The following is a 27,429-nucleotide window of genomic DNA, read 5'->3' as shown; positions in this document are numbered from 1 at the left end:
TAGCATCGGCCTATTTATTTTCCACCAGTATAGATCCTTTTAAAACACTCAGATATGTATGAGCGATATCAGAGCCTGGTTTAAATTAACTATTGTATTATTTGTGTATTTAATAAAAGAATATAATTGACACATTTTGATGAAGGCAACCTTCTAATTTATAAGTTTACTGGACAAATACTTACAGAATTATTGACCTCATTATAGATTTTTTATTTTTATAGATTTTGCTTACTTTACCACAAATTATAATTATAAGCTCAAATTCAGTTTTGAAGATAGAAAATGTATTCGCTTCCCATTCTTTGTAATAAAAAGCAAACTAGACATTTCAACCCTGGCCGGATTTTTATCTTTTAATAAAGTTTTAAAACCATTAACATTTATATCTAATATTAGTTAATGATTGCATTATATGGTTTGCTGCTGCGTTTTGAATAATATCAGTTAATTATATTAACGATAGAAAAAATAAAATGGTACTGAGTGAGTCCAATATAGGACAATACGCTCCAGCAATCCTTATTAGCCTATATTTGAGAAAACTCCATTTCCCATGATGCTTTGTGCGCCTCTGCAGTGATGTGGGGTGTGGTGTTGAAATGACTGGATCCCGCACTGGAGCCTGTAAAAGACAGACGGCAGGAGGATGCGGACAGCGCGCTGCTGCGGATCTTCTGCTTTATCTGGATGATGCTTTTTATTCATTTTTACCGCTGTCATTCTCAGGAATGCTTGTTTTAAATCAAATCACAGCGGGACGTTTGGCGGGACTGCGATGGAGCGTCGATCCTGTGCGTGAGGTTCTCAGCGTTTGTCTATAAAGCTAATTATACATTAATTAGCTATTCACATTGGAACATATAATTGTTGGTCTTTGTTAGGATATTTTAAGTGGATGTCGCATTTTCCCCGTGTTATGGCTCAGAAAACACGAGGATGTTTTGAATAATTTAAAACCCACCCCCTTTTAACAGGAAACGGGAATATTATTGATCCAAGATTAGGGTATAGCGTGTCATCCATTTTATCATCAAGAAGGAATTCAGGAGGCGCAAACCAATCATGTCTAAAAGCAAAAGCAGCGAATGCATAAAGGTGGTAGTACGATGCCGGCCTTTGAACCGAAAAGAGGACACCAATGGGCCTGCAGGTGGAATCCTCCAAATGGATTTGAAGCTGGGGCAGGTCATCCTCAGAAACCCCCGTGCGCCCCCTAGCGAGCCCCTAAAGACGTTCACGTTTGACGCTGTTTACGACGCCAACTCCAAACAACGAGATCTTTACGACGAGAGCTTCCAGCCATTGATAGACTCGGTTCTTGATGGTTTTAATGGCACAATTTTTGCCTATGGCCAAACCGGGACTGGTAAGACTTACACCATGCAAGGGGCATGGATGGACCCTGACAAAAGAGGTGTAATCCCAAACGCTTTTGACCATATCTTCACCCACATTTCACGCTCTCAGTCAGACAAGCAGTATCTTGTGCGGGCATCCTACTTGGAGATCTACCTTGAGGAGATCCGGGACCTTCTAGATCCAATCCATGCAAATACCAGGCTGGAGCTCAGGGAGAGTCCTGAGACTGGCGTGTACGTTCGAGATCTTACGTCCTGTGTTTGCAAAAGCATCAAAGAAATAGAAGAACTTATGAATATGGGGAACCAAGCCAGGGCAGTCGGAGCAACAGACATGAACGAACATTCGTCAAGATCCCACGCGTTATTTTTGATTACAGTGGAGTGTAGCCAACCTGGGCCAGATGGAAGGAAGCATATCCGCGTGGGACGTTTGAATTTGGTGGACCTTGCAGGTAGCGAACGACAAGCCAAGACAGGAGTGCAAGGAGAGCGCCTGAAAGAAGCTGCTAAGATCAACTTATCGCTATCTGCACTAGGTAATGTCATTTCAGCGTTGGCCGACGGTAGAAGTGGACATGTCCCGTACAGGGATTCAAAGTTAACCAGACTTCTACAAGACTCTTTAGGTGGGAACGCCAAAACGGTCATGGTTGCCACCTTAGGTCCAGCCCCACAACACTACGACGAAACACTAACTACTTTAAGGTACGCCAATCGGGCCAAGAACATCCATAACCAACCTCGAGTCAATGAAGATCCCAAAGATGCCCTTTTGCGAGAGTTTCAAAAGGAGATTGCCAGGCTGAGGGCGCAGCTCAACCACAGAAAGTGGAGAAACGAGCAGAAGAAAGATGGAGACGTTTGGGACAGGGACGGCGACGAGGACACGGCGGGAGAGGAGGACTACGAGGAGAAAGAGGGAGAGGATTATGTGATGCTGCAGGAGCAGAGGCTGGAACTCGAGAAGGAGGCCATCAGAGGAGATCGATTCCTGTTGACAGAGGAGAAGCAGAGGCTCCTGGGAGAGAAGGAGAGGATGATGGGAGACCTGAGGAAGGAGCAGGAGGCCACGGAGCAGCTCACGGCCAAGTACAAGGTGAGACAAATGTTTCAATGCTATCATAGTCCACACAACCACACGCAGTCCATCATAAAAATCCACTCTAGATCATTTTTAATCACCGGAATTAATTAATCTCTTCATTTTTGTAAGTCCCAAGTGCCCCCAAAGTCTCCCCCAAGACCATGTGAACACCTACAGCTCTGCAAGGACACGTTGCCTTTGAGCTAGATGCAATAGCCATAAGTTTAAATCTGTGATAACTTTCCTTCAGAGCTGCTTAGATTGTGGGGCGTGCTCCTGAACATGTCAAATTATGATCAGAAATGTGTCCGTGTCTTATGTTTTGGAAGACACCTTTGGCCTGTCGTCTTTTGGGGTGAAACGGGAGTCACGCTGGGCAAAGACGCTTGGTAAATCGTTAAAAGCTGTGATCTGATCTCACCGTGCCAACATCGGCCTTGCACCATCAACAAACTGCCCCCTTTCTATTCAGCCTATTCTAATTAGTGCATTTATGTCATCGAATTAACCCGCTAAACCCAAAATAGAATCAGTCTACCCAGTGCCCGCCCGTAACCAAGGCGTTATTGTACTCGAGTGAAGTCCTTTTGATCGGTGCCAGGGCTCGAGGAGTTGACCCACTTTAGTTTATTTCCAGAACGATGCTACAGTGTTCGTTGTGTCGTAAAACCTCCCAAAAGGGTTCTTTATTGAACTATTGAACTATTTAAATGGATCCCAGAAAACAGAAACTTTGTAGCGATGTAGCAATGTAACGATAAGCAAATCTCACGTATTTTCACCACGTGCATCTCGTGGAACGTTATTTGTGATGCGACATGTTGGAGAGGTGAACAGAACTGTAGATATGCCGCTTTTAAAGACTTAATGACTGTAATTTACTTCATGTCGTCATGGTCATTGATCATGGCTCTGTTGTTGTTGTTGTTGTTGTTGTTGAGTAAGGCTGGTCAATGTGGGCAATATATTTTTATATTTTATAATATATATATATATATTGTGTATATATATATATATGTGTATATATATATATATATATATACGTGTATATATGTGTATATATGTGTATATATATATATATATATGTGTATATATATATATGTGTATATATATATATATATATATATATATACGTGTATATATGTGTATATATGTGTATATATATATATGTGTATATATATATGTATATATGTGTATATATATGTATATGTGTGTATATATATATATATATATATATATATATATATATACGTGTATATATGTGTATATATGTGTATATATATATATGTGTATATATATATGTATATATGTGTATATATATGTATATGTGTGTATATATATATATATGTGTATATGTGTGTATATATATATATATATATATATATATATGTACATAATATATATATTTTTTATATTTTCCCTCCTATTGATCAAACTCAATATTTGAGTAGATTTTTATTTATTTTTTATCATTTCAAAACAATAGAACATTTCTTTTAGTAATGACATAATTAACATAAACTATATTTTTGTTCCATTTAACACAAACATTATAAACATTTTTTATCTGCTCAGAGTCTGTGGACCTTCAAAATCTCCATCTCTCGATTCTGCAATTAATTGTCCATTACCCTCAAAATAAACTCTAATTTGATTTATTGTGACAGCCCACAATATTATTATTTGTATTATTTATTTTTATTGTGCGACTTTTGACAGTAGGTTGGTTATTGTGACACTCTTCAGACATAGTAGTCCCACAATGCCTTTTCATTTCAGAATAAACAAACGCTCTTGACTCTTGAAACATAATGAAAACATTAATTGGCTTTTGACAATTCAAGCACATCAAAGTTAAACATACAAATATTCCCATTTGGATTTATTCTACTAATAATTGTGAAGTCAGAAGCCGGAGGATTTGACATAAGTGTGGAAAATGCATCTGTGTCTCGGACGTTCACCGCTGCAGACGACTCTTTGTGATGTCACCCTGACGACGAGCTGCGACCGCTTCAGCCTAAAACCACTTCTTCAGTTCCTGGTCCACATCGTCAACCCATAAAACGAGTCACGAGTCAGGTCCGGGTTATAATCACTTGCTCTGATTCACAGCCTGCTCAATAAGTCACTCGTGCAGACAAAACACGGCCTGTAACTTGATCCAAGCCGGACTGGATCCAAGCCGGACTGGATCTAAGCCGGACTGGATCTAAGCCGGGCTGGATCTAAACCGGACTAGATCTAAACCGGACTGGATCTTAGCCCGACTGGATCCAAGCCGGACTGGATCTTAGCCGGACTGGATCCAAACCGGACTGGATCTTAGCCGGGCTGGATCTTAGCCGGACTGGATCCAAACCGGGCTGGATCTAAACCGGACTGGATCTAAACCGGACTGGATCTTAGCCGGACTGGATCTAAGCCGGGCTGGATCTAAGCCGGACTGGATCTAAGCCGGGCTGGATCTAAGCCGGGCTGGATCTAAGCCGGGCTGATCTTAACCGGACTGGATCTTAGCCTGACTGGATCTTAGCCGGACTGGATCCAAGCCGGACTGGATCCAAACCGGGCTGGATCTAAACCGGACTTGATCTTAGCCGGACTGGATCTTAGCCCGACTGGATCCAAACCGGGCTGGATCTAAACCGGACTGGATCCAAGCCGGACTGGATCCAAGCCGGACTGGATCCAAGCCGGACTGGATCCAAGCCGGGCTGGATCTAAGCCGGGCTGGATCTAAACCGGACTTGATCTTAGCCGGACTGGATCTTAGACCGACTGGATCCAAACCGGGCTGGATCTAAGCCGGGCTGGATCCAAGCCGGGCTGGATCCAAGCCGGGCTGGATCCAAGCCGGGCTGGATCCAAGCCGGGCTGGATCTACAGGATCTAAGCCGGACTGGATCTAAGCCCGACTGGATCCAAACCGGGCTGGATCTAAACCGGGCTGGATCCAAGCCGGGCTGGATCCAAGCCGGGCTGGATCTACAGGATCTAAGCCGGACTGGATCTAAGCCGGGCTGGATCCAAGCCGGGCTGGATCTAAGCCGGGCTGGATCTTAGCCGGACTGGATCCAAACCGGGCTGGATCTAAACCGGACTGGATCTAAACCGGACTGGATCTTAGCCGGACTGGATCTAAGCCGGGCTGGATCTAAGCCGGACTGGATCTAAGCCGGGCTGGATCTAAGCCGGGCTGGATCTAAGCCAGGCTGGATCTAAGCCGGGCTGATCTTAACCGGGCTGGATCCAAGCCGGACTGGATCCAAGCCGGACTGGATCCAAGCCGGGCTGGATCTAAGCCGGGCTGGATCTAAACCGGACTTGATCTTAGCCGGTCTGGATCTTAGCCCGACTGGATCCAAACCGGGCTGGATCTAAGCCGGGCTGGATCTAAGCCGGACTGGATCTTAGCCCGACTGGATCCAAACCGGGCTGGATCTAAACCGGGCTGGATCCAAGCCGGGCTGGATCCAAGCCGGGCTGGATCCAAGCCGGGCTGGATCTACAGGATCTAAGCCGGACTGGATCTAAGCCGGGCTGGATCTAAGCCGGGCTGGATCTAAGCCGGGCTGGATCTTAGCCGGACTGGATCCAAACCGGGCTGGATCTAAACCGGACTGGATCTAAACCGGACTGGATCTTAGCCGGACTGGATCCAAGCCGGGCTGGATCCAAGCCGGGCTGGATCTACAGGATCTAAGCCGGGCTGGATCCAAGCCGGGCTGGATCTACAGGATCTAAACCGGACTGGATCTTAGCCGGACTGGATCCAAGCCGGGCTGGATCCAAGCCGGGCTGGATCTACAGGATCTTAGCCGGACTGGATCCAAACCGGGCTGGATCTAAACCGGACTGGATCTTAGCCGGGCTGGATCTTAGCCGGACTGGATCCAAACCGGGCTGGATCTAAACCGGACTGGATCTAAACCGGACTGGATCTTAGCCGGACTGGATCTAAGCCGGACTGGATCCAAGCCGGGCTGGATCTAAGCCGGGCTGGATCTAAACCGGACTTGATCTTAGCCGGACTGGATCTTAGCCCGACTGGATCCAAACCGGGCTGGATCTAAGCCGGGCTGGATCTAAGCCGGACTGGATCTTAGCCCGACTGGATCCAAACCGGGCTGGATCTAAACCGGGCTGGATCCAAGCCGGGCTGGATCCAAGCCGGGCTGGATCCAAGCCGGGCTGGATCTACAGGATCTAAGCCGGACTGGATCTAAGCCGGGCTGGATCTAAGCCGGGCTGGATCTAAGCCGGGCTGGATCTTAGCCGGACTGGATCCAAACCGGGCTGGATCTAAACCGGACTGGATCTAAACCGGACTGGATCTTAGCCGGACTGGATCCAAGCCGGGCTGGATCCAAGCCGGGCTGGATCTACAGGATCTAAGCCGGGCTGGATCCAAGCCGGGCTGGATCTACAGGATCTAAACCGGACTGGATCCAAGCCAGACTGGATCCAAGCTGGACTGGATCTAAGCCGGGCTGGATCCAAGCCGGGCTGGATCCAAGCCGGGCTGGATCCAAGCCGGGCTGGATCCAAGCCGGGCTGGATCTACAGGATCTAAGCCGGGCTGGATCTAAACTGGGCTGGATCTAAACTGGACTGGATCTACACTGGACTGGATCTACAGGATCTTAGCCGGGCCGGGGAGTTGCCGGCGTCCTCAAGGTTCATAACAAGTGCGAGATGCAGCGAATGTGTCACTCGTTTGGGAACAATAGCAGTCACCTAAAGGAAATGGCTCATTGTGTGTATTTGTAGCAGCAGAGTGCACTTTGACTGTACAGTGGAGATGTTTTGAACTAGGCCCATTCAGAAGTGTGTTTTTAGCACTGCAGTCATTTATAAGTAATGCTTTAAACAGTTCTCAAAGCTGTCGGGATCCCTAATAACCTAAATCACTCAGTATTATTCCACTTTATTACGATGTTTGTGCGACCTCGATGCAAACAACATTCAATACTGTCATTACTCGTTAGCGCTGACGCTCTTGTTGTCGCTCTTGTTTAGCTCTTCACATACAAATGCTGTTGTTTACATTGTCTCTTCTGCTTCGATATGGATCTTTGCCAATATCAGATATTTGCAAATACTGATATAGAGCTTTTAAAATCAACAAGGTCCACAAATTGATTAAAGTTTTTGTAAAATTCACAAATTAACTTCTCACAATTTAAAAAACAAACATATTTATCTGAGGTGTAAGATCGTTGGACAGTAGATAGTTTGTGCAAAGATACAGCGACATGTTCAGTTCAGTTGCTCTTGTATTTTCATTCTCAACTCACTAGTAAAAAAGACACATCTGATACACACAGGGGCACAAAGAGAGACTGGGGAAAATGTATTCCATGTTGAACGATGTTGATATCCTGTGTGGGGAACAATGTCTGGACTTGACCGTGAACATAAGCAGGATCTAGATGTTCTTCGGTGTCGCTGACTCGGCTGCGTCCCATTACTTCAGTCGAAAGCGGCCGTCCGAGCATCTTCTCTGAGCTCCGGTTCCTCTGAGCAGGTTTCGGGTCAAAGGAAAGTTCCGCGAGGAGACAATAATGCGCCCCCGTGTCCCGCAGACGGAGCTTTCATGTCTGTGGCGACGAGGCTCAGGTTTCCTCGTCCAAAAGCCCCGGGGCCGGTTTCCTCCTCCATGTGACCGCTGTAAAGGCACGTTTGAGTCGACACCAAAAGTGCTCAAAGGACGATAAACCTTCATTCAAAACCATAACTGTGACTAAAACCAACCAGATGTATCACTGTATTGCATGTCATATTCAGTTGGACTGAATTTATTAGTTAATTGATTTAATCTGAAGTAATCTGTATCTACTTTTAGTGATCAAATAATCGTTATATGGACAATACACGGACTCCAGAATATATATATGTGTTGAGAAGAGGTTTATGTGCAGGAATTACATGAGAATGACACAAGACATTTATACAATTAGTGTTTTTACAAAGAAACAACTGCAATTTGTTGTAAATGAACTATTATCAAGCTCAATTTCAGTCAAACATTTTGGTAAAAACAGCTATCTAAACAAATACTAGTAATTAATCGATTATATTCAGACAATGGTCTGAGTTATGCTTTGTTACTTGTTTGGGCGACATCCTGAAACCGGACAAATTTTGAATTTGATCTCGAAAATGTGCCTTAATTGGCCTGAATCTCGTTATTACAACATAAGATCACACAAAACATGCCACTTTCAGCCTCCACGACCTCCCTTTGTACCGTCTAATCTACGCCAGCCAATCACAGCCGACGACCCGCAGGCATCGTCCCTCAGCCAATCACGGCGCGGATGTGAAGGACGAAGGCTCCGCAGGAGGATGGAGGGAGAGTGGACGAGTGGGGCCGTAAAGGCAGCGGGAAATGCACTTTAAAATGTCAGATAAAAGCAAATTGAGAAGCCGCTGACTCTCGCCGTCTGCGTCAGTATCGTTCTCATCGTCAGCTTTGGGAAGAATACTTCAAAATGTGTTTACGGAATACTGAATATCTGCATTCAAATGTATGATCCAATAATAGTAACACTCTATATGATGTGTTTTCTTTCGTTTCCTCACTAATTCTGTGCAAACATTTGGATTTTGTACTAAATTATTGTATCTTAGTGACGTCAGATTGTTCAGTTCATTGATAATTGGGATTTTTCAGGTCACAATGATGATTTTAGATGCAAAAATTAAATGCGTACTCCAAAAACATGCATCTAAATGTATAGTGCTTTTCATGTGGCTTTTCTTATCAGTACAACTTTAATTTTCACATTCAGATAGTTGGATTAGGCCAAAGCTGGTCACACACTATTGGAACGGGATTGTATTAGAATGAAAGAAAAGTAAGGATTTTACTTGAATAATTGTGATGTTTCTTCTCACAATAATCGTTCAATACCGTCTCGTCCCTCGCATGTGTATTTAGTTACTTCCCAGAGCTGCTCGTCGCACACTAAATCTTAAGTAGGTCATAAAATTGCACCGTCACGGTAGCGTTTGTAGGTTCAGGGAGTTCATCTCACAGTAGTATTTTTATATAGACCCTGTAAAAGTTTGAACACAAAAACATTATAAGTTCTGAATGAAGCCAAAGAGAACATAAAGTGATTTAATTGGAGGAACTGAGAGAATTTCACAAAATATAAAAAAAATCCAGTTGGTTTTGTCAAATGAAAAACAGTCAGACATCAGAGCCTGCTTTAAATGTTTGTGTTTTATGTTTATCTAATGAGATTATGACGGACACTTTGGAAAAATCCTGTGGTTTTACTGGACAAATTCGCACAGAAATGTTCACCCTAGTTTCATTTCATCTACAAATATTACATACTTGATCACAAATTATACTTTTTGTAAAGCTAAAATACACTTTTGAGACTAGAAAATAGTATTTTCTCGATTTGTTATAAACTAATTGACATTTCTACGCTGAAAATCCAAAATCGTTCCTTATTTTTTGTTAGAAATACATACAATTCTTTATTATAGTTTATATCATTGAAAATCGTTTGTGGTTTTATTCCTCCAGTCCTCTCCATTCTGTCGTTTTAAGCCTAGTTCTAACATCTATGCAGCAACTTCACAGCATCTCACGAGAGTTCCTGTAACCTTAGCTGCCATATTGCATTGTGGGTGATAATGGTAAGCCTCGCATCAGGCTCTATAATGGCTCTGACGTTTGTAATGTGATTGTGGCCGAGAGACAAACGCAGTCTTAAGTTAGTTCAGAGACGTAGTGGGCTCAAAGTGCTTCCAGAAAAGATTAGTCACATCACAAATACAGATTCGACCACCAGCAATCGTGCGCTAAAGCTGATCAATTCAGGCCAAATCGAGCAGCGATGTGGGAAATACAGATTCACTGCAGTACACATTTAAAGTCTTTAAATCGGGAGCTCTGACATCTGAGACGAGTGGCAGTTTTTAAATCGAAGCGCTCACAACAAGCCAAATACATCGCAATAATGACTGTTTTAGTTCATGTTTTTCTTATTCAGTTTATTTGGTTTTAGCTAAGTTTTTACCTTGACAGAGTTTGACTAATACATTAAGGCATGGAGGCGTTTTTGTCTCGATATAACTGAAATGATTGGGTCAAAAACATAATAAAAAACAGCAAAAATACTGGTACCACAACACTAAACAGACATATCGCAATGTTTTCTTACATTGGGAAGCCCTGGTAAGTATCGATAACTGCTACACTCACTAAAACATCTACAGTCGATGTGTGAAATGTTTAAATCGTAACAATTAGTTATTTACCTTTTGAGTTCAGTTCCCTCCAGTTGCACGTGTCGAATAAATAGACAAAACGAAAGAAAGAAAAGAATAAACATGAATGTGTAGTATTTGCAGCACAACGCGTCCATAATTTGTGCTTATCAATTTAAATTTAAATTAAAGGTGGCCGATTGCTCATATCTGCAAAATGAATCACAAACGTGCAGAAATATCACCTTACACGTCATGATATTATTGATTTTTTACTTTTAATCAGCTCTTTTTGTAGCTTTTTTCACGATAAACAATCCCCTTGACGTAACGACATTCACGATATTACGTAAAATTCAGCGATTTGTGTCAAAATCGCTGTTTGGAGTCTTCTCCCCCGACTGCGCATGCCGCTGCAGCGTCTGCACTTTGGGGGAGGGGCCCTTCACGCTCCAGGGGCCGACTCACGCTGCAATCTCAAGTCGGCATTGATTATCGCCCGAGGTCCTCCCTTTTTCCCATGGCTGGTTTCTTTTGTGTGTGAGATTTATTACACGTTTTACATTTTGACTTGGTTTCGTTCACTTTCTTCCCCAATTTTGATCATTTGAAGCAAGTCTCAATTGCAACGGAATCTGCGAATCGCAAAGTCTGCCATTTCTGAAGCACCGTAATCGTCTGATTCTGCGAAAAACATGAGCAGAAATGTGATTCTTACATTGTAGTTTGTCAGGGCTTATTTCAGTCTTTTTGTCAATTGTCCAGGTTTAAAATGTGCACCGAATTAAAATGTGCACAAAACCAACATGTGCACTGAACTAACATGTGCACTGAACTAACATGCGCACAGAACTAACATGCGCACAGAACTAACATGTGCACTGAACTAACATGCGCACAGAACTAACATGTGCACTGAACTAACATGTGCACTGAACTAACATGCGCACAGAACTAACATGCGCACAGAACTAACATGCGCACAGAACTAACATGTGCACAGAACTAACATGCGCACAGAACTAACATGCGCACAGAACTAACATGCGCACAGAACTAACATGCGCACAGAACTAACATGCGCACAGAACTAACATGTGCACAGAACTAACATGCGCACAGAACTAACATGTGCACTGAACTAACATGCGCACAGAACTAACATGTGCACTGAACTAACATGCGCACAGAACTAACATGTGCACTGAACTAACATGCGCACAGAACTAACATGCGCACAGAACTAACATGCGCACAGAACTAACATGCGCACAGAACTAACATGTGCACAGAACTAACATGCGCACAGAACTAACATGTGCACAGAACTAACATGCGCACAGAACTAACATGCGCACAGAACTAACATGCGCACAGAACTAACATGCGCACAGAACTAACATGTGCACAAAACTAACATGCGCACAGAACTAACATGTGCACTGAACTAACATGCGCACAGAACTAACATGTGCACAGAACTAACATGCGCACAGAACTAACATGCGCACAGAACTAACATGCGCACAGAACTAACATGTGCTCAGGACTAATATGCGCACAGAACTAACATGTGCACAGAACTAACATGCGCACAGAACTAACATGCGCACAGAACTAACATGCGCACAGAACTAACATGCGCACAGAACTAACATGCGCACAGAACTAACATGCGCACAGAACTAACATGCGCACAGAACTAACATGTGCACTGAACTAACATGCGCACAGAACTAACATGCGCACAGAACTAACATGTGCACAGAACTAACATGCGCACAGAACTAACATGCGCACTGAACTAACATGCGCACAGAACTAACATGCGCACAGAACTAACATGCGCACAGAACTAACATGTGCACTGAACTAACATGCGCACAGAACTAACATGCGCACAGAACTAACATGTGCACAGAACTAACATGCGCACAGAACTAACATGTGCACAGAATTAAAACACGAAGCGCAGATCAGAGGGGCAGATAATATATAAAGTTACACTTCTTTCTCCTCCTTTTTACTCCCAGTTTAATGTAAAGAAAGAGAAAGAAATTAAAGAAATCTTTCATTTATGATAATTAAAGAAAATTCATTAAAAAAAAAAAAAAATCAATAACAATGGAAAAACCAAACCGTAATCACAATGCTTGTCAGAATAATTGCAAACTCGTTCAGCCCGTAAGTGTTGAGCCTTGTTGTCAAATTGAACATTCACTTCCTGGTCAAATTGCGTTGGCGTCTCATCGTCTCTGTGGCGTCACCTTTGACCCGTTCCTCTTGCTGTTGCACCTCTGTGACGCCGGCGTTTGGCCCGAGTCCGTTTCCCCCGGACCTCATTATGACTTCACTGCGGTTCTTTTCCTCTGCACAGAACAGAAGTCATTTATCATCAGTAGATCCTTTTATGCAGCGCTGCACTCTCCAGCTCCTCCTTTGGACTATTCTTAGATCACACTTTCTGGGTCAGAACTGAGCTGCGGCCCCTTCTCTCAACTTTCACCCACACATCGTCCAGAACTACCGCTTTGACACGTTTGCAAAAGGGTTTAAATATAGTGAGCGTGGGCTTGTAGGTAGAGAATATTCAAAACTACAGTGTTTTATTAACAAAAGTCTGAAATAGTTGATTCTTTTTGAACGTTTTGTTTAAAAAAACGCCACTGTCTTTGTTATAAACGGTCTCTTTGTGTGTGTTTTTAGAGTCTGCAAAGTCCAGATAAAGATTACGATGATTGAAATACTGCTGCGATGATCTTAACCGCCGTAATAATAGATGAACCCAGAAGAGCGTTTCTGTTATAGCTCGGCATTATTTAAACTCTTAACTGCATTATTTATGTTTTATAAATAGAATTAAAACACACAACATAACGGGACCAGAGCGCAAACACCGAAACATAAAGAACAGCACATTTACCGAATTCTCCGCACTATAAGGCACACTGGATTATAAGGCGCACTGTCAATGAATGGTCTATTTTCGCTCATTTTTCATATATAAGACGCACCGGACTATAAGGTGCATTAAGCGAAACAAAACGTGTACCACACAAAATCGCTTTGAGGATAAGGCGCAGTGGATTATAAGGCGCACTGTCGTTTTGAGAGAAAATTAAAGGCTTTTAAGTGCGCCTTATAGTGCGGAAAATACGGTAAGTGAAAATAAAAGTCACATTTGGTCCAAAGTCGGTCAAATTTGTCCATTTTCCAATGAAGCTGAATATAATTATTTCCATTTGTCTGATGTTTGTTAATATGTCAGTCCAGTCTTCAATGGTTGAGCCTTTTTTCTTTGTGATGGCCTTTTTTCCCCTGTTATTTTTTCATTTGGAACCACGTCACATGAAGTTCACATCACATTTTCTGTTTATTTGGCGTGAGCCTTTAGCTGGCAGCTCTGATGTAAGTGTTAGTCAGGGAAATGTCCGATATGCAAGTTACATTAGGACGTAGAATAGTTGCTGCTCACGAAAGACGATGGAGTGAGTGCACTTCCTGTTTACGCTCTGCCGTCCAGTCTAATTAGAAAAGGAAAGGCTTGGGCCCAGAGAGCGAAGCCTTTTTGTCTGTGTTTTGGGTTTTATGGGAATGTATAGCTGGTTATGATTACCAAGAGAAACAGTTGTACTTCTTTTCTGCACATATTCTAGCTGTAAATCACGACTAAAATGAAACTAGCTTAAGATTTGTTGTTATAAATCAGCTCCAAACCGTATTTAAAACCTGTTAAACACTCATATTTGTACAAAGCCAAAGTAGCGACACATTTACTTTAACATCTACAATCAAGTTTGTCCCTTAGTACAATATTTAGTCTCACATTCAAGTATTTAAAGGTTTTTGGTCATGGATGCATTGACAGAACTGCTCCGTTCAGTTCGTCCGGCCCTGCTCCGGCGTAAAGTCTGTGTTCATCTCTGCTCTCCATCTTTCAGCTCCAAACGATCCAGCTCTGAATTATTGATGAACGTGCGTCTGTTTTTAGCTCGAGTTCAGACTATCTGATTTGTCAGAGATACCGCCTCCGAGAAATCCAATGTTTAACGCTAATTTGGCTTTTTGTTTTCCGCAGACTGTCGCAGAAACAGTTCGAGTATCTATCTGTTGTTTTGTCTCATGAAATGTAGAGAATAAATTACCAAGCGTATGAATAATGTATTGTAACATCTTCTCAAGCAGTGCAGAAGCTCCTCAGAGACCACTAAGTAAAGCCTTTCATTACAGAGCTTTGGATGGTGGCAAACAGTTTTACAATTATGTACATTACAAGACTCACAAAAGACCCAGTGTTAAGTTTGCCTCCTGCAATGTTTCATCATTGGTTTTGTCAATGTAATGTAACTAAAATGTAATAATAATGACAAAAACAATGACTAAAATCACACACATTTTAATTGACTATAATATACCATCATTTTCAGACTATATACCATTTTTCATAGTTTGGCTGGGGTGCGACTTATTCTCCAGAGCGACTCATATGTGATATTATTTGTTATTTTCACTCTGGCAACCGCAAGAGGGCGCTCTAGGCTCTAAGCGACGCAGAAGAAGAATCGGCACTTCCACTACCTCCGGAGTTTTCCACGTTGTTTAGAAGTGACACCGAACAGATTTAAAATAATATAGGGTTTTAAATTGCATCTCAAGATTAAATTTCTGTTCTTGGTCTTGGATTTTAGCAAATTAATTTCCCCCCAAAATGCGACTTGTACTCCAGTGCGACTTATATTAGTTTTTTTCTTCTCTATCATGCATTTTTTGGCTGGTGCGACTTATAGTAGAAAATACTGTATATATGAATGAATGAAATGTACAGATGTTTTCTTCACATAATCAAAGCTATTTTATTTGTAGAGCACAATTTGTACACAAGGCAATTCAAAGTGCTTCACAGGAAAACAACAGGAAAAACATGCATTAAAATCACAAAGACATGACAGAAATCACAATCACTTCTCTTTTAAGACCTAAAAGAGAAGAGTGCAAAGACAATCATTTCAGTCAGTTCAGATTAGTTCCACTTTTCAAACCCCAAACAAACTGCACATCCTAGAAACACGTCTTTACATGTACCATGAAGCTAAAGAAATAGTTAAAACATACAATATACTTTCTGGTTGACTAACACTGTTGTGGATTCAGTCAAGTCCTTTTTTCTCTTTTAGCTTTCATCAACTTCAAACTAAAGAATGATTGACAAAACTAAAACAAAAGAATAAAACTGCCAAAACCTCTTGTTGTATTTTCTACTCCAGTTTCTTCTCCATCCCCTGCGTTTAACTGACGACTAACTGACGGGAGCGTGTTCAGTTTAGTCCTCTTGCACGCGTCGCATCGGAATCTGAGTGTAGCTCTACTGTTCGTGCCTTTACAATTGACCCGCGTGACTCGGTTTCCTCTCTTTTTCCTCCCCTTCGGTTTTCTGACTCTCGAATGCCGCCCTCAGGAGTGTATTTTTAGTCCTGAAGTTTCCCCGGATGCCGCTCTCTTTGGCTCGCTCTGGACAGATTAGCTCGGTGACTTCCGGCACGAAAAGGATCGGTCACGGTTTATACGCAGACAAACTGTAGCTGGCATTCCACTTTATCGCATGTACGTGACTGTCACTCAATAATAATCTAATAACTAGACCTTTATGTAAACTTGTATCGCTTGTGTACACTTTTATGAATTGAAGAAAGACTGATAAAAGGCCACGTGGTGTATACCGTATTTTCCGGACTATAAGCCGCACCTTTTTTCATAGTTTTGGCCGGGGTGCGACTTATACTTATACTTATACACCGGAGCGACTTATATGTGATAATATTTGTTATTTTCACACTTGCAACCACATTTCATACTCCAGTGTGACTTACATATGTTTTTTTCTTCTCTATTATGGATTTTTTGGCTGGTGCGACTTAGTAGTAGTCCGGAAAATACGGTAATCAAACATAAAAACATAAAAGTGCATCAAAATTAAAGAGGTTAAAACTCCTCTCTTTCCCTTCTTTCCTTCCTTTTGCTCATTAAAACGACATCAAGCTTTATTTTTGTCCCTTTTTACTACAAAGCTTGACTCGTCGTTAGGAGATCTGACGCCGTTACCATGACTGGGCCTTTTAATGCGACGAGGCTCGAACTGGACACGAGCGACGCACAAAGCGCAGAGGAGCGGACAGCGGCGCACAAAGACCGGCTCGGGGACACAAAGGGGTCTTCTGTGCGTCTCTGGAGGACTGCACTGAGCTCTAATGTGCGCGGGACAATGAGCAGAGCCGGACAACGGGGGCTCTCTGCTGCGGGAATGTGGACTCTTCTTTTCTGTCCGCTCTGTTGACACTGGTGGTCTTACGGTCGAGCCCCGCGGACACTGTTGCCTTGTGTGTGTGTGTGCGTGTGCGTGTGTGTGCGTGTGTGTGTGTGTGTGTGTGTGTGTGCATGTGTTTGTGCGTTTGTGTGCGTGTGTGTGCGTGTGTGTGTGTGTGTGTGTGTGCATGTGTTTGTGCCTTTGTGTGCGTGTGCGTGTGTGTGTGTGTGTGTGTGGGTGTATGTGTGTGCGTGTGTGTGCATGTGTTTGTGCGTTTGTGTGTGTGTGCGTGTGTGTGTGTGTGTGTGTGTGCATGTGTTTGTGCGTTTGTGTGCGTGTGCGTGTGTGTGTGTGTGTGTGTGTGGGTGTATGTGTGTGCGTGTGTGTGCATGTGTTTGTGCGTTTGTGTGCGTGTGCGTGTGTGTGTGTGTGTGTGCGTGTGTGTGTGTGTGTGCGTGTGTGTGGGTGTGTGTGCGTGTGTGTGTGTGTGTGCATGTGTTTGTGCGTTTGTGTGCGTGTGTGTGTGTGTGTGTGTGTGTGCGTGTGTGTGTGTGGGTGTGTGTGCGTGTGTGTGTGTGTGTGTATGCGTGTGTGTGTGTGTATGCGTGTGTGTGTGCGTGAGCGTGCGTGTGTGTGTGTGCGTGCGCGCTCGTGCGTGCGTGTGTGTGTGTGTGTGCGAGTTGCTCCTTACGTCACATGACCTCAGGCTCTGTTGCCGTGCAAACCCCCTGATCCAAAGGCAACATTATTATACATTAGCATTAGCACATAAATCACATTTGAGTTATGTCTGGTTTCATTAGAACTGCCAGAAATACCTGTAAAAATAAACACTTTGATTTATTCACGTTCTACCTTTGAGAGCAGCGTAACAACTGGACCAACATAAACCCTCTTTACGTTATATATTATATTATTGTTCAGGGTTTTGTAAAGTGCTCCAGGCCAAAAGCCAGCTAAAAGTTTTTATTTATGGCTGGGTGATATTGACGGAAAGGAATCCAGATAACAATATTCAGATGATGTTATGTCAGTCCAACAGAAATGTGTTAAAACATGTCTTAAAACGTATTCATTGAGGTTTAATTATCAAACGTGAAATGTCAGAAATATCACCTTATTTTAAATCATCATAACTTTTTTCGTTTCTATTTTTAATCTGCTTTTTTGTAGCATTTTTCATTATAGCAACAATAAACTCAATATTAATATTTTATGAACTGTATGATCCAAATTTGAATGAATGTTCACCTCTATGATTATTATCATTATGACCAAAGCTAGGTTATTTCCTGTCTTAATCTTATTTAACTATTTTAGAGGATAAAAAACAAACTTCTCTTCGTCACTGTTACTGAGCAACACAGTAAAACACACATGAATGTTTCTTTTTAAGTCTGCAAAGTATACATCACAATCTTATCGCCTGCACAATTTCCATCGCAAACAACAAAGTCTCCTCCTGTCTTAGACTGTGTAAAAGCTGCTAAATGTTAGATTAAACTTGTACAAACATGTTCTGAAATGCATAAGTTTATCACTTTAGTCGAATGTTGACGCTCCTAGACGAGCTTAAAACACAAACCAAATCGTACTTGCAAAGCTTGTCAGAGTCAAAATCACAATTCAATATTCATCCAGAATCCTATTTTATTGTTGTTTTGTGTCTGTTTGTTTGTTTCTGTGTGCGTACGTTTTATTATTACATCCTTATACTTTGCCCGAGGCCCAGCTCTACTGACGCTTGGAGCTTGTAGAAGAGTGGTGTAAACTTCAGCCTCCAATGACAGAAATCTGTTGATTCATCTCCATAATAACGCGTACTCTGCTGTGGCGTGCTGCATAACGGCCCGTTGGCCTTTCTGCAGCGTGTCATAGTCAGGCCTAAAAGATCCTCGGGCCGTCGCGCTTCACTTTGAGCAGACTTCAGCTCGTTGTTCTCTCGTCCTCGACTCATCAGCACAAAGAGACCCACGCGCACGGATTAAATGTCCACATGAACTCAGCTCGACCTCCGGAGCCGCATCTTTGGAGCGAGGAATTCAGCAACTGTGACTGTAATTTAACCTTCAAGATCAAATGAATCTGCATTATAAACACGTTTTACTTTTATCTAATTCAACCAGTGGTGGAAAGTAACAAAGTACTGTACATTTTTTAGCTCTAAGTACTTTACTGAAGGATACTTTTTGCTTTTACTTCTCTACGTTTGTGAGCAGAAATCTGTACTTTTTACTTTCTACTGAAAAGTAGGAAGTACTACGTCTGGATTGAGGGGTTTTCTTTTTTATTTTTAGCACGTTTATGGTGTCATTCTCCGTTCCAGTACTGTATTGAGCAAACAAAAATATACACATAAAACGCACATGGAAATATATTTGAATTGCTACTGTTGACCAAAAATCAACACAATTCTTTCAAATTCACAAGTAACATTTTAACTTTTATGTTCTGCATTCGTCGCATCTTCTCTTTGACTCAAGGAGCAAATCTTGAGTACTTCTCTTGTCACTGTAGCTAATGCTGACTTAAGAAATAAGTCAAAACAAATGTAATACAATATATCGACACAATGAATGATGATGATACCGGTTCCACTTTCAGGCGATGGAGAGCAAGCTGTTAGTGGGAGGCAAAAACATCATCGACCACACCAACGAGCAGCAGAAGATGCTGGAGGTGAAGAGGCACGAGATCGCTGAGCAGGTGAGCGGCGCGCTTCGACACCGGCAACGATCGCACCGGCGAGTTTTACTCAACGTGTCCCGTGTCCTCAGTCCCGCAGCGAGAGGGAGATGCAGCAGCAGATGTTTGTTCAGGACGAGGAGACGGTGGAGCTCAGAGAAACCTTCACTTCATTACAACAGGAAGTGGAGGCCAAGACCAAGAAACTCAAGAAGGTATTGATTTAGAGCGCCCAAGTACCGCCGTATAAGAGGTTCTGGTTTATGGATACCACCATGTCTAAAACAAGACTAAAACCGGTCTGAAACAGGATTAAAACAGGTCTGAAACAGGTCTAAAACAGGACTAAAACAGGTCTGAAACAGGTCTAAAACAGGTCTGAAACAGGTCTAAAACAGGTCTAAAGCAGGTCTAAAACAGGACTAAAACAGGTCTGAAACAGGTCTAAAACAGGTCTGAAACAGGTCTAACACAGGACTAAAACAGGACTAAAACAGGTTTGAAACAAGTCTAAAACAGGACTAAAACAGGTCTGAAACAGGTCTAAAACAGGTCTGAAACAGGTCTAACACAGGACTAAAACAGGACTAAAACAGGTTTGAAACAAGTCTAAAACAGGACTAAAACAGGTCTGAAACAGGTCTAAAACAAGTTTAAAACAGGTCTAAAACAGGTCTGAAACAGGTCTGAAACAGGTTTAAAACAGGTCTAAAACAGGACTAAAACAGGTCCAAAACAGGACTAAAACAGGTTTAAAACAGGTCTAAAACAGGACTAAAACAGGTCTAAAACAGGTCTAAAACAGGTCTAAAGCAGGTCTAAAACAGGACTAAAACAGGTCTAAAACAGGACTAAAACAGGTCTAAAACAGGTCTAAAACAGGTCTAAAGCAGGTCTAAAACAGGACTAAAACAGGCCTGAAACAGGTCTAAAACAGGTCTGAAACAGGTCTAACACAGGACTAAAACAGGTTTGAAACAGGTCTAAAACAGGTTTAAAACAGGACTAAAACAGGTTTGAAACAAGTCTATAAAACAGGCCTAAAACAGGTCTGAAACAGGTCTAAAACAGGTTTAAAATAGGTCTAAAACAGGACTAAAACAGGTCTGAAACAGGTCTAAAACAGGTCTAAAACAGGTCCAAAACAGGACTAAAACAGGTCTAAAACAGGTTTGGAACAAGACTAAAACAGGACTAAAACGGGACTGAAACAGGTCTAAAACAGGTCCAAAACAGGTTTAAAACAGGACTAAAACATGTCTAAAACAGGTCTGAAACAGGAATAAAACAGGTTTGAAACAGGTCTAAAACAGGTCTAAAACAGGACTAAAACAGGTTTGAAACAGGTCTAAAACAGGTCTAAAACAGATCTAAAACAGGACTAAAACAGGTCTAAAACAGGTCTGAAACAGGTCTAAAACAGGTCTTAAACATGTCTGAAACAGGACTAAAACAGGTCTAAAACAGGTCTTAAACATGTCTGAAACAGGACTAAAACAGGTTCAAACAGGTTTAAAACAGGTCCAAAACAGGACTAAACAGGTCCAAAACAGGACTAAAACATGTTTGAAACAGGTCTAGAACAGGACTAAAACAGGTCTAAAACAGGACTAAAACAGGTTTGAAACAGGTCTAAAACAAGACTAAAACAGGACTAAAACAGGTCTTTTACAGAACTAAAACAGGTCTAAAACAGGACTAAAATGGTCTAAAACAGGTCTTTAACAGGACTAAAACAGGTCTAAAACAGAACTAAACAGCTCTAAAACAGGTCTAGAACAGGACTAAAACAGGTCCAAAACAATAATTCTCCTTACAACAGAAGCATAACTAGACTAGAATAAACAATAAACCATCACAATGTCTCTGGGTCCAACGTCTCGGACTACTCCAGCCTTGTGCCACATCTTACAGTGAAATGTGTTTTAGTGAAATTTATAGTCAAACTTGTCTTACACGCAAGCTTAATACACTGTGTAATTAACTGTAATCAAACCGTAGCTCCTGTGCATGAAATGACGGGGTGAAAAACACAATTTTAACGCTTTGTTCTGATGTGCCTGTGCTGTATATCCTCATGCGCGTTGACCCTGACTCGGACCGTGCCTCGGATCCCGTTTAGTATCTGAAGGTTCGTCCTGCCGCCTGCCTTCCTCCTCCACCCAAACGACTCCTGTCTTGGGCCTTTTGCCACCCTCACTAACACGACGGGTCCTAATTGACAAACAACAAACTCACCATTTCCCCGTTTCCCAGCAGAACCTCGTCATGCTCCGTTCGAGGAGACGACTGGACAAGAACGATGTAACTCGAATGATAAACTCTGATTCCCTTTTCACTCTAATGCACTCGTTTGCCATCTCCACATTTCACTGCATGGAGTCAACCATTCAGATTAAGTTTGTTTTGTCTATTTCAGGGCTCTCGAATAATCAATACTCGGATACTAATAAATACTAAAACTACTATAACCTTTTAGATAAAGTTTTGATTCTGAAAAACATTGCAAATAGGACCAAATGTGACCTTTCCTGAATAGTTTTAGAGTAATATTAGAGAAACTACTGTCTTCTCTTGAAAAGCATTAAAGCAAAAGAGTGTTTTTTTTCATTGTGGTGTCAAAACTGGGCGTCGAACCCGATTAAAATGGAGTTTTAACTGTTACCGTGACAACACTAGTCTGCAATATCGACTGTTCTGTGACGTAGAACAAAATGTGAAAACAAATAAATAGATAAATAATCTGCTGCCTGTGAGGATATGATGACGGAGCGGACCCCGCGAACGCTGCGTCGCTATTGGCTGGACCGTGCCGTTGCTACGGGCGACCGGGCCCCAGCCGACCAGAGACCCCGCGCTGACTCTTGTCTCTTTGCTTGCTGCTTTGTCGCCTATAGCTGTATGCCAAACTCCAGTGCATCAAAACGGAGATAAAGGACGTGAACGACGAGCACGTGCGGAGCCGGCAGGAGCTGGAGCAGACGCAGAACGAGCTCACGCGAGAGCTCAAGTTCAAGTGAGTTCAGCGCCAGGTGGAGCTGCACAACACTTCAGAGGCGCATTGAGACGCAAACTGGCTTTTTATTCACTTTTTAGAATGAACACCTACTACAGCAAACAACCACGATAAGATAATATAAGATATGCCTTTATTTGTCCACACAATGGGGACATTTTGGTGTCTGTATCTACTTGACTTGACTATGGTTAAGTCAGTATTGCACATGGTTAAGTCAGTATTGCACATGAGTATTGCACATGGTTACGTCAGTATTGCACATGGTCAAGTCAGTATTGCACATGGTTAAGTCAGTATTAGAAATGGGTATGACAGTATTGGACATGTTTAAGTCAGTATTGCACATGGATGACAGTATTGAACATGGTAACGTCAGTATTGCACATGGGTATGACAGTATTGGACATGATTAAGTCAGTATTGCACATGGTAAAGTCAGTATTGCACATGGTAAAGTCAGTATTGCACATGGTAAAGACAGTATTGCACATGGTTAAGTCAGTATTGCACATGATTAAGTCAGTATTGCACATGGTAAAGTCAGTATTGCACATGGTAAAGACAGTATTGCACATGGTTAAGTCAGTATTGCACATGATTAAGACTGTATTGCACATGGTAAAGTCAGTATTGCACATGGTAAAGTCAGTATTGCACATGGTAAAGACAGTATTGCACATGGTTAATTCAGTATTGCACATGGTTAAGTCAGTATTGCACATGGTTAAGTCAGTATTGCACATGGTTAAGTCAGTATTGCACATGGTTAAGTCAGTATTGCACATGGGTATGACAGTATTGCACATGGGTATGTCAGTATTGCACATGGTTAAGTCAGTATTTCACATGGGTATGACAGTATTGCACATGGTTAAGTCAGTATTGCACATGGTTAAGTCAGTATTTCACATGGGTATGACAGTATTGCACATGGTTAAGTCAGTATTGCACATGGTTAAGTCAGTATTGCACATGGGTATGACAGTATTGCACATGGGTATGGCAGTATTGCACATGGGTATGGCAGTATACACGTGTTCATCTTAGTCTACACATTATTACAATCAGGTCTGTTTTGTTTCTACAGATACTTGATCATAGAAAACTTCATCCCTCCCGAGGAAAAGAACAAAATCATGAACAGATTGACCTTCGACCCGGAGGAGGACCAGTGGAAGTTTCAGCCCCTGGTCCAGTCGGAGAGGTTTGCCTCGTAGATAAATCCTCATTTGATTTCTTTCTTTTGGCCTTTGGTTTGGTTTATCGATCCATCTCTTTGTTTGTCGCACAGCAAGTCGTCCCAGATGAAGAAAAGACCCGTCTCCGCTGTCGGGTACAAGCGTCCGATCACGCAGTTCGCCCGCGTCGCCATGACAGTGGGCCCTCGCACCAGATACAGGGTCAGTGCGTGTCCGTGTGTGTCATTATGTAACACTGCAACTCCAGGCTTTGTCGTTTAGGAAAGACTACAGTTAACGTACTACTTGTATGTTTTATATTCTTGTTGTACTGTCTCCTGTCTATTTTTAGAGCGTGAAAGGCCGCCTACCTTTCTGCTCTCCGTTTCTATGGTTGCGATAGTTGTTCTCTATTATTCAGGAGCCATTATTACCTATGGTTTTCCCACCAACACAAAGGTGGTTCAATCCCCCGCATTATTTATTGCATCGATATGTTTATTATGACAACATTGTCGTTCGTTAGCGTCTTTGTGTCACGCGCTGTGCCTAAACGAGCAGTATAATCAGAGCTTGAGTGTGTGAGAGTTAATTTTTAGTTTAACCTTTTATCACGCCCTTGATTTTAAACCTTGAATTCTTAAACTTAGAATACATTTTTAGTTTAACCTTTCATCACGCCCTTGATTTTCAACATGCGCACCACAAGTTTTCGCCTGGTGCGTCTTTACAAAATGTCAGAATAAATCACCAAATAGCCGAATTTAAAGAACTAGACATTGGCATGGACATTAGTCGCCGCATTGATTCCACACCACTTAAAAATAGTGGATAAAAGCTGTTGTTTGGTAACGTTTTAGTCGTTTACTCAATGATGTGCGTTCACCCGAAGGCTGAGAACGTCATGCTTCTGGAGCTGGACATGAGCCCCCTGAACATCAGCTCGCCGGACCGATACGCCGAGACCGAGCCCGCCCAGAGCCCGTCCCAGGGCGGCTCCCCCGCCAAGGACGGCGGCGTCTGCAGGTCCGCCTCCTGGTCAGTTTGCGACTCTTTAACCCTCAAACGAGAAAGAGAAGCGTCACTCAAACCATGTACCGTATTTTCCGGACTATAAGTCGCACCGGAGTATAAGTCGCACCAGCCAAAAAATACATAATAGAGAAGAAAAAAACATACATAAGTTGCACTGGAGTATGAAATGCTTTTGCAAGTGTGAAAATAACAAATAATATCACATACAAGTCGCTCCGGAGTATAAGTATATAAGTATAAATATAAGTATAAGTCGCACCAAAACTATGAAAAAGGGTGCGATTTATAGTCCGTAAAATACGGTATTTAATCCACATTTGAGCCGCTGCAGTTAAAAGACTCACACAGACTCACACATGGACTTGTAGCGGACATATTCTGACATATTCCACCACAAAATGCGCCTTAACTCGGGAAAAACAAATCAATAAACTACAGTATGTACCTGCTTTTGTCTTCATAGTGATTTTACCAATATTTACACACAAAAATCAGTGCTAAAGTCTGTCAAAAATGATAGAGAACAAATATATTTGAACATACGTGTGTCTAATTCTCTCATGGACAGTGCGGAACAGTTTTGGTCAAATCATTTAAGTACTAAGACCTATAATAAACACGTTAGATAATGGCTATATTGTCATAATCTGTGGTGATGCAAGTGGTAGTTTACATTGACAAAAGGCTGTTGATGCTTTCAGCTTTCTATCTATCAACACAGTAAATTCACAGCACAATATCTATCAAATAAATAGAGAAACAATAAAAATGTATGTGTGTATTGTGTATTTTTATTTTTAAATCTGGTCTCGTCTCTCATTTGGATAAATAATCACGTTTCCTGACACTTGGAGTCTCGTTAAGTGTGCTTCAGAAAGACAAAACCTGAAACAACATTCAATACCTAATAAATAATAATAAATAGACTGACGGACCGACTTCCTCGCGTTGAACTGTTTCCATTTTGCTTCTCTCCTGTAATAGGATTAGTGCCGGTGCAGCCTCACAAATGGATTTATCTGTATAATCCTTCCCTAGATTTTTCTAATCTCACAGTTCATCTCCTAATTTCCTTGTAATATCCGCCATTTTCAAATCACAAAATGTCTCGAGGGCAATTCTTTAAAATGTGCAATGTTTGGGCTGCAACGAAGAGTGTCATGATATTCACATTTTACCGTCACGATCGAATAACGTCGCGATTAATGACCGTTAAATCTATAGTTTTCTTTCTTTACCGTTTTATAACACGTGACTGTTCCTCAAGTTTGTGACCGGCTTCACCAAATCACACGTTCTGGAAGACAAAATAAAACTAAAAAACACTTTTCTTTTGAATGTATTTTTTGCACTTTAGATTTAATTAAAAAGACTAAATAAAGCTAAAAAACACTTTTCTTTTGACTGTATTTTTTGCACTTTAGATTTAATGAAAAAGACTAAATAAAGCTAAAAAGAAAAAACTTTAATTTTGAATGTATTTTTTGCACCTTGGATTGAATCTTGACACAGCCTTCCAACAATTATTTTAGTAATCAATTAATCCGTCGATCATTTTACAAGACCAAGAAGAAGCTAAACCGATGCGTCATGACAACGTCTTCATAGAGTAAAGAAAAATAATTAAAAACATTCATTTTGGGCAATTTCTGCTCTGCCTGAGTCATACAACCTCAACCTTCTGTCCACACATGGCATTCTTTGGTGTGTGTTTAGTTTTTTTAAAAATGTATTAGTTAACTTTCAGTAACAATAACGACTTGTTTCGGCCCCAGTTGTGCATCATTTGTTCTCGTTTCTCGCAGGTGCCAGTCCCAGAAATCCCTCAAGTCGTCCTCTTCAAACGGCTCGCTTGTGGCTTGTCAAACACCCGCCGTGGCACAATAAAAACTCTTTTTTTAAAAACACCTATTTATTTCAGTTTAACTTATTTTTCCACGCGACGAACTCCACGCGACGAACTTCACGCGACGCTGCGGTGGCGTTTGAAGATCGAAGCTCGTGCATGAAATCACAGACTCAAAGAAGATTTAAAAGAAGAAAAAAAACAACAACGACGACGTGTGGATTTTCAGCAGGATTCGGGACTGTTCGATGATACCTTTAATGTCTGTGTGTGCTGTAGGAAAAAGTAGAAACACATTTATGGGTCGGGTCAAGGCAGGGCCGGGCGAAGCGGCATCGACAATAACGAGATTTTAAACCCCGTTGTTTCGTCCTCGTTATAGTTTCCTCAAAGTTGTGTTTCAGGATCAGAGAAAAGGTTTATTGTCGGGGACCAAAATGCGCAAACAAGGAACTTTCTTCAGCGATACAGTTTATATCAAGAGCAAAATATATGCAAAGTTTTGGTAAATAAAAACAAGGAGAAATGCAATATAACAAATACAGACATAGACTAAATACTTTGACTGAGTATACACAACATGTACAGTGTGGTCAGAGCGAGAGTGCAAAACGAGCAGTGTTTACGTGAGTTATTACAGGTTTATGATTTATTATAAGTGAACAAGTCCATCGGCAGAGAC

At 41.9% G+C, this 27,429-nt stretch overlaps 1 protein-coding gene across 1 annotated transcript; it reads left to right on the top strand.

Moving 5' to 3' along the window:
• Positions 1-582: 582 nt before the first annotated feature.
• Positions 583-26,799, top strand: kif3ca (kinesin family member 3Ca). Its single transcript, XM_072444025.1, has 8 exons — positions 583-2,460; positions 19,589-19,690; positions 19,762-19,884; positions 22,567-22,685; positions 23,776-23,892; positions 23,980-24,088; positions 24,759-24,904; positions 26,707-26,799. The coding sequence occupies exons 1-8, from the start codon at positions 1,066-1,068 to the stop codon at positions 26,786-26,788; spliced, it is 2,193 nt and encodes a 730-aa protein (XP_072300126.1). The 5' UTR covers positions 583-1,065; the 3' UTR covers positions 26,789-26,799.
• Positions 26,800-27,429: the final 630 nt, after the last annotated feature.

The sequence above is a fragment of the Eucyclogobius newberryi genome, unplaced genomic scaffold, assembly GCF_026437365.1.
Source record: "Eucyclogobius newberryi isolate DKJ021-1_F unplaced genomic scaffold, fEucNew1.0.hap1 SCAF_1, whole genome shotgun sequence".
Taxonomy (NCBI): Eukaryota; Metazoa; Chordata; class Actinopteri; order Gobiiformes; family Gobiidae; genus Eucyclogobius; species Eucyclogobius newberryi.
This window is presented reverse-complemented; position numbering and strand designations above follow the sequence as displayed.

Coding starts and splice junctions, on each gene's coding strand:
- kif3ca (XM_072444025.1), top strand. CDS start 1,066: ATGTCTAAAAGCAAAAGCAGCGAATGCATAAAGGTGGTAGTACGATGC. Junction 19,885..22,566: donor AGACCAAGAAACTCAAGAAG/GTATTGATTTAG, acceptor TGTCGCCTATAG/CTGTATGCCAAACTCCAGTG. Junction 24,089..24,758: donor GCCCTCGCACCAGATACAGG/GTCAGTGCGTGT, acceptor GTTCACCCGAAG/GCTGAGAACGTCATGCTTCT.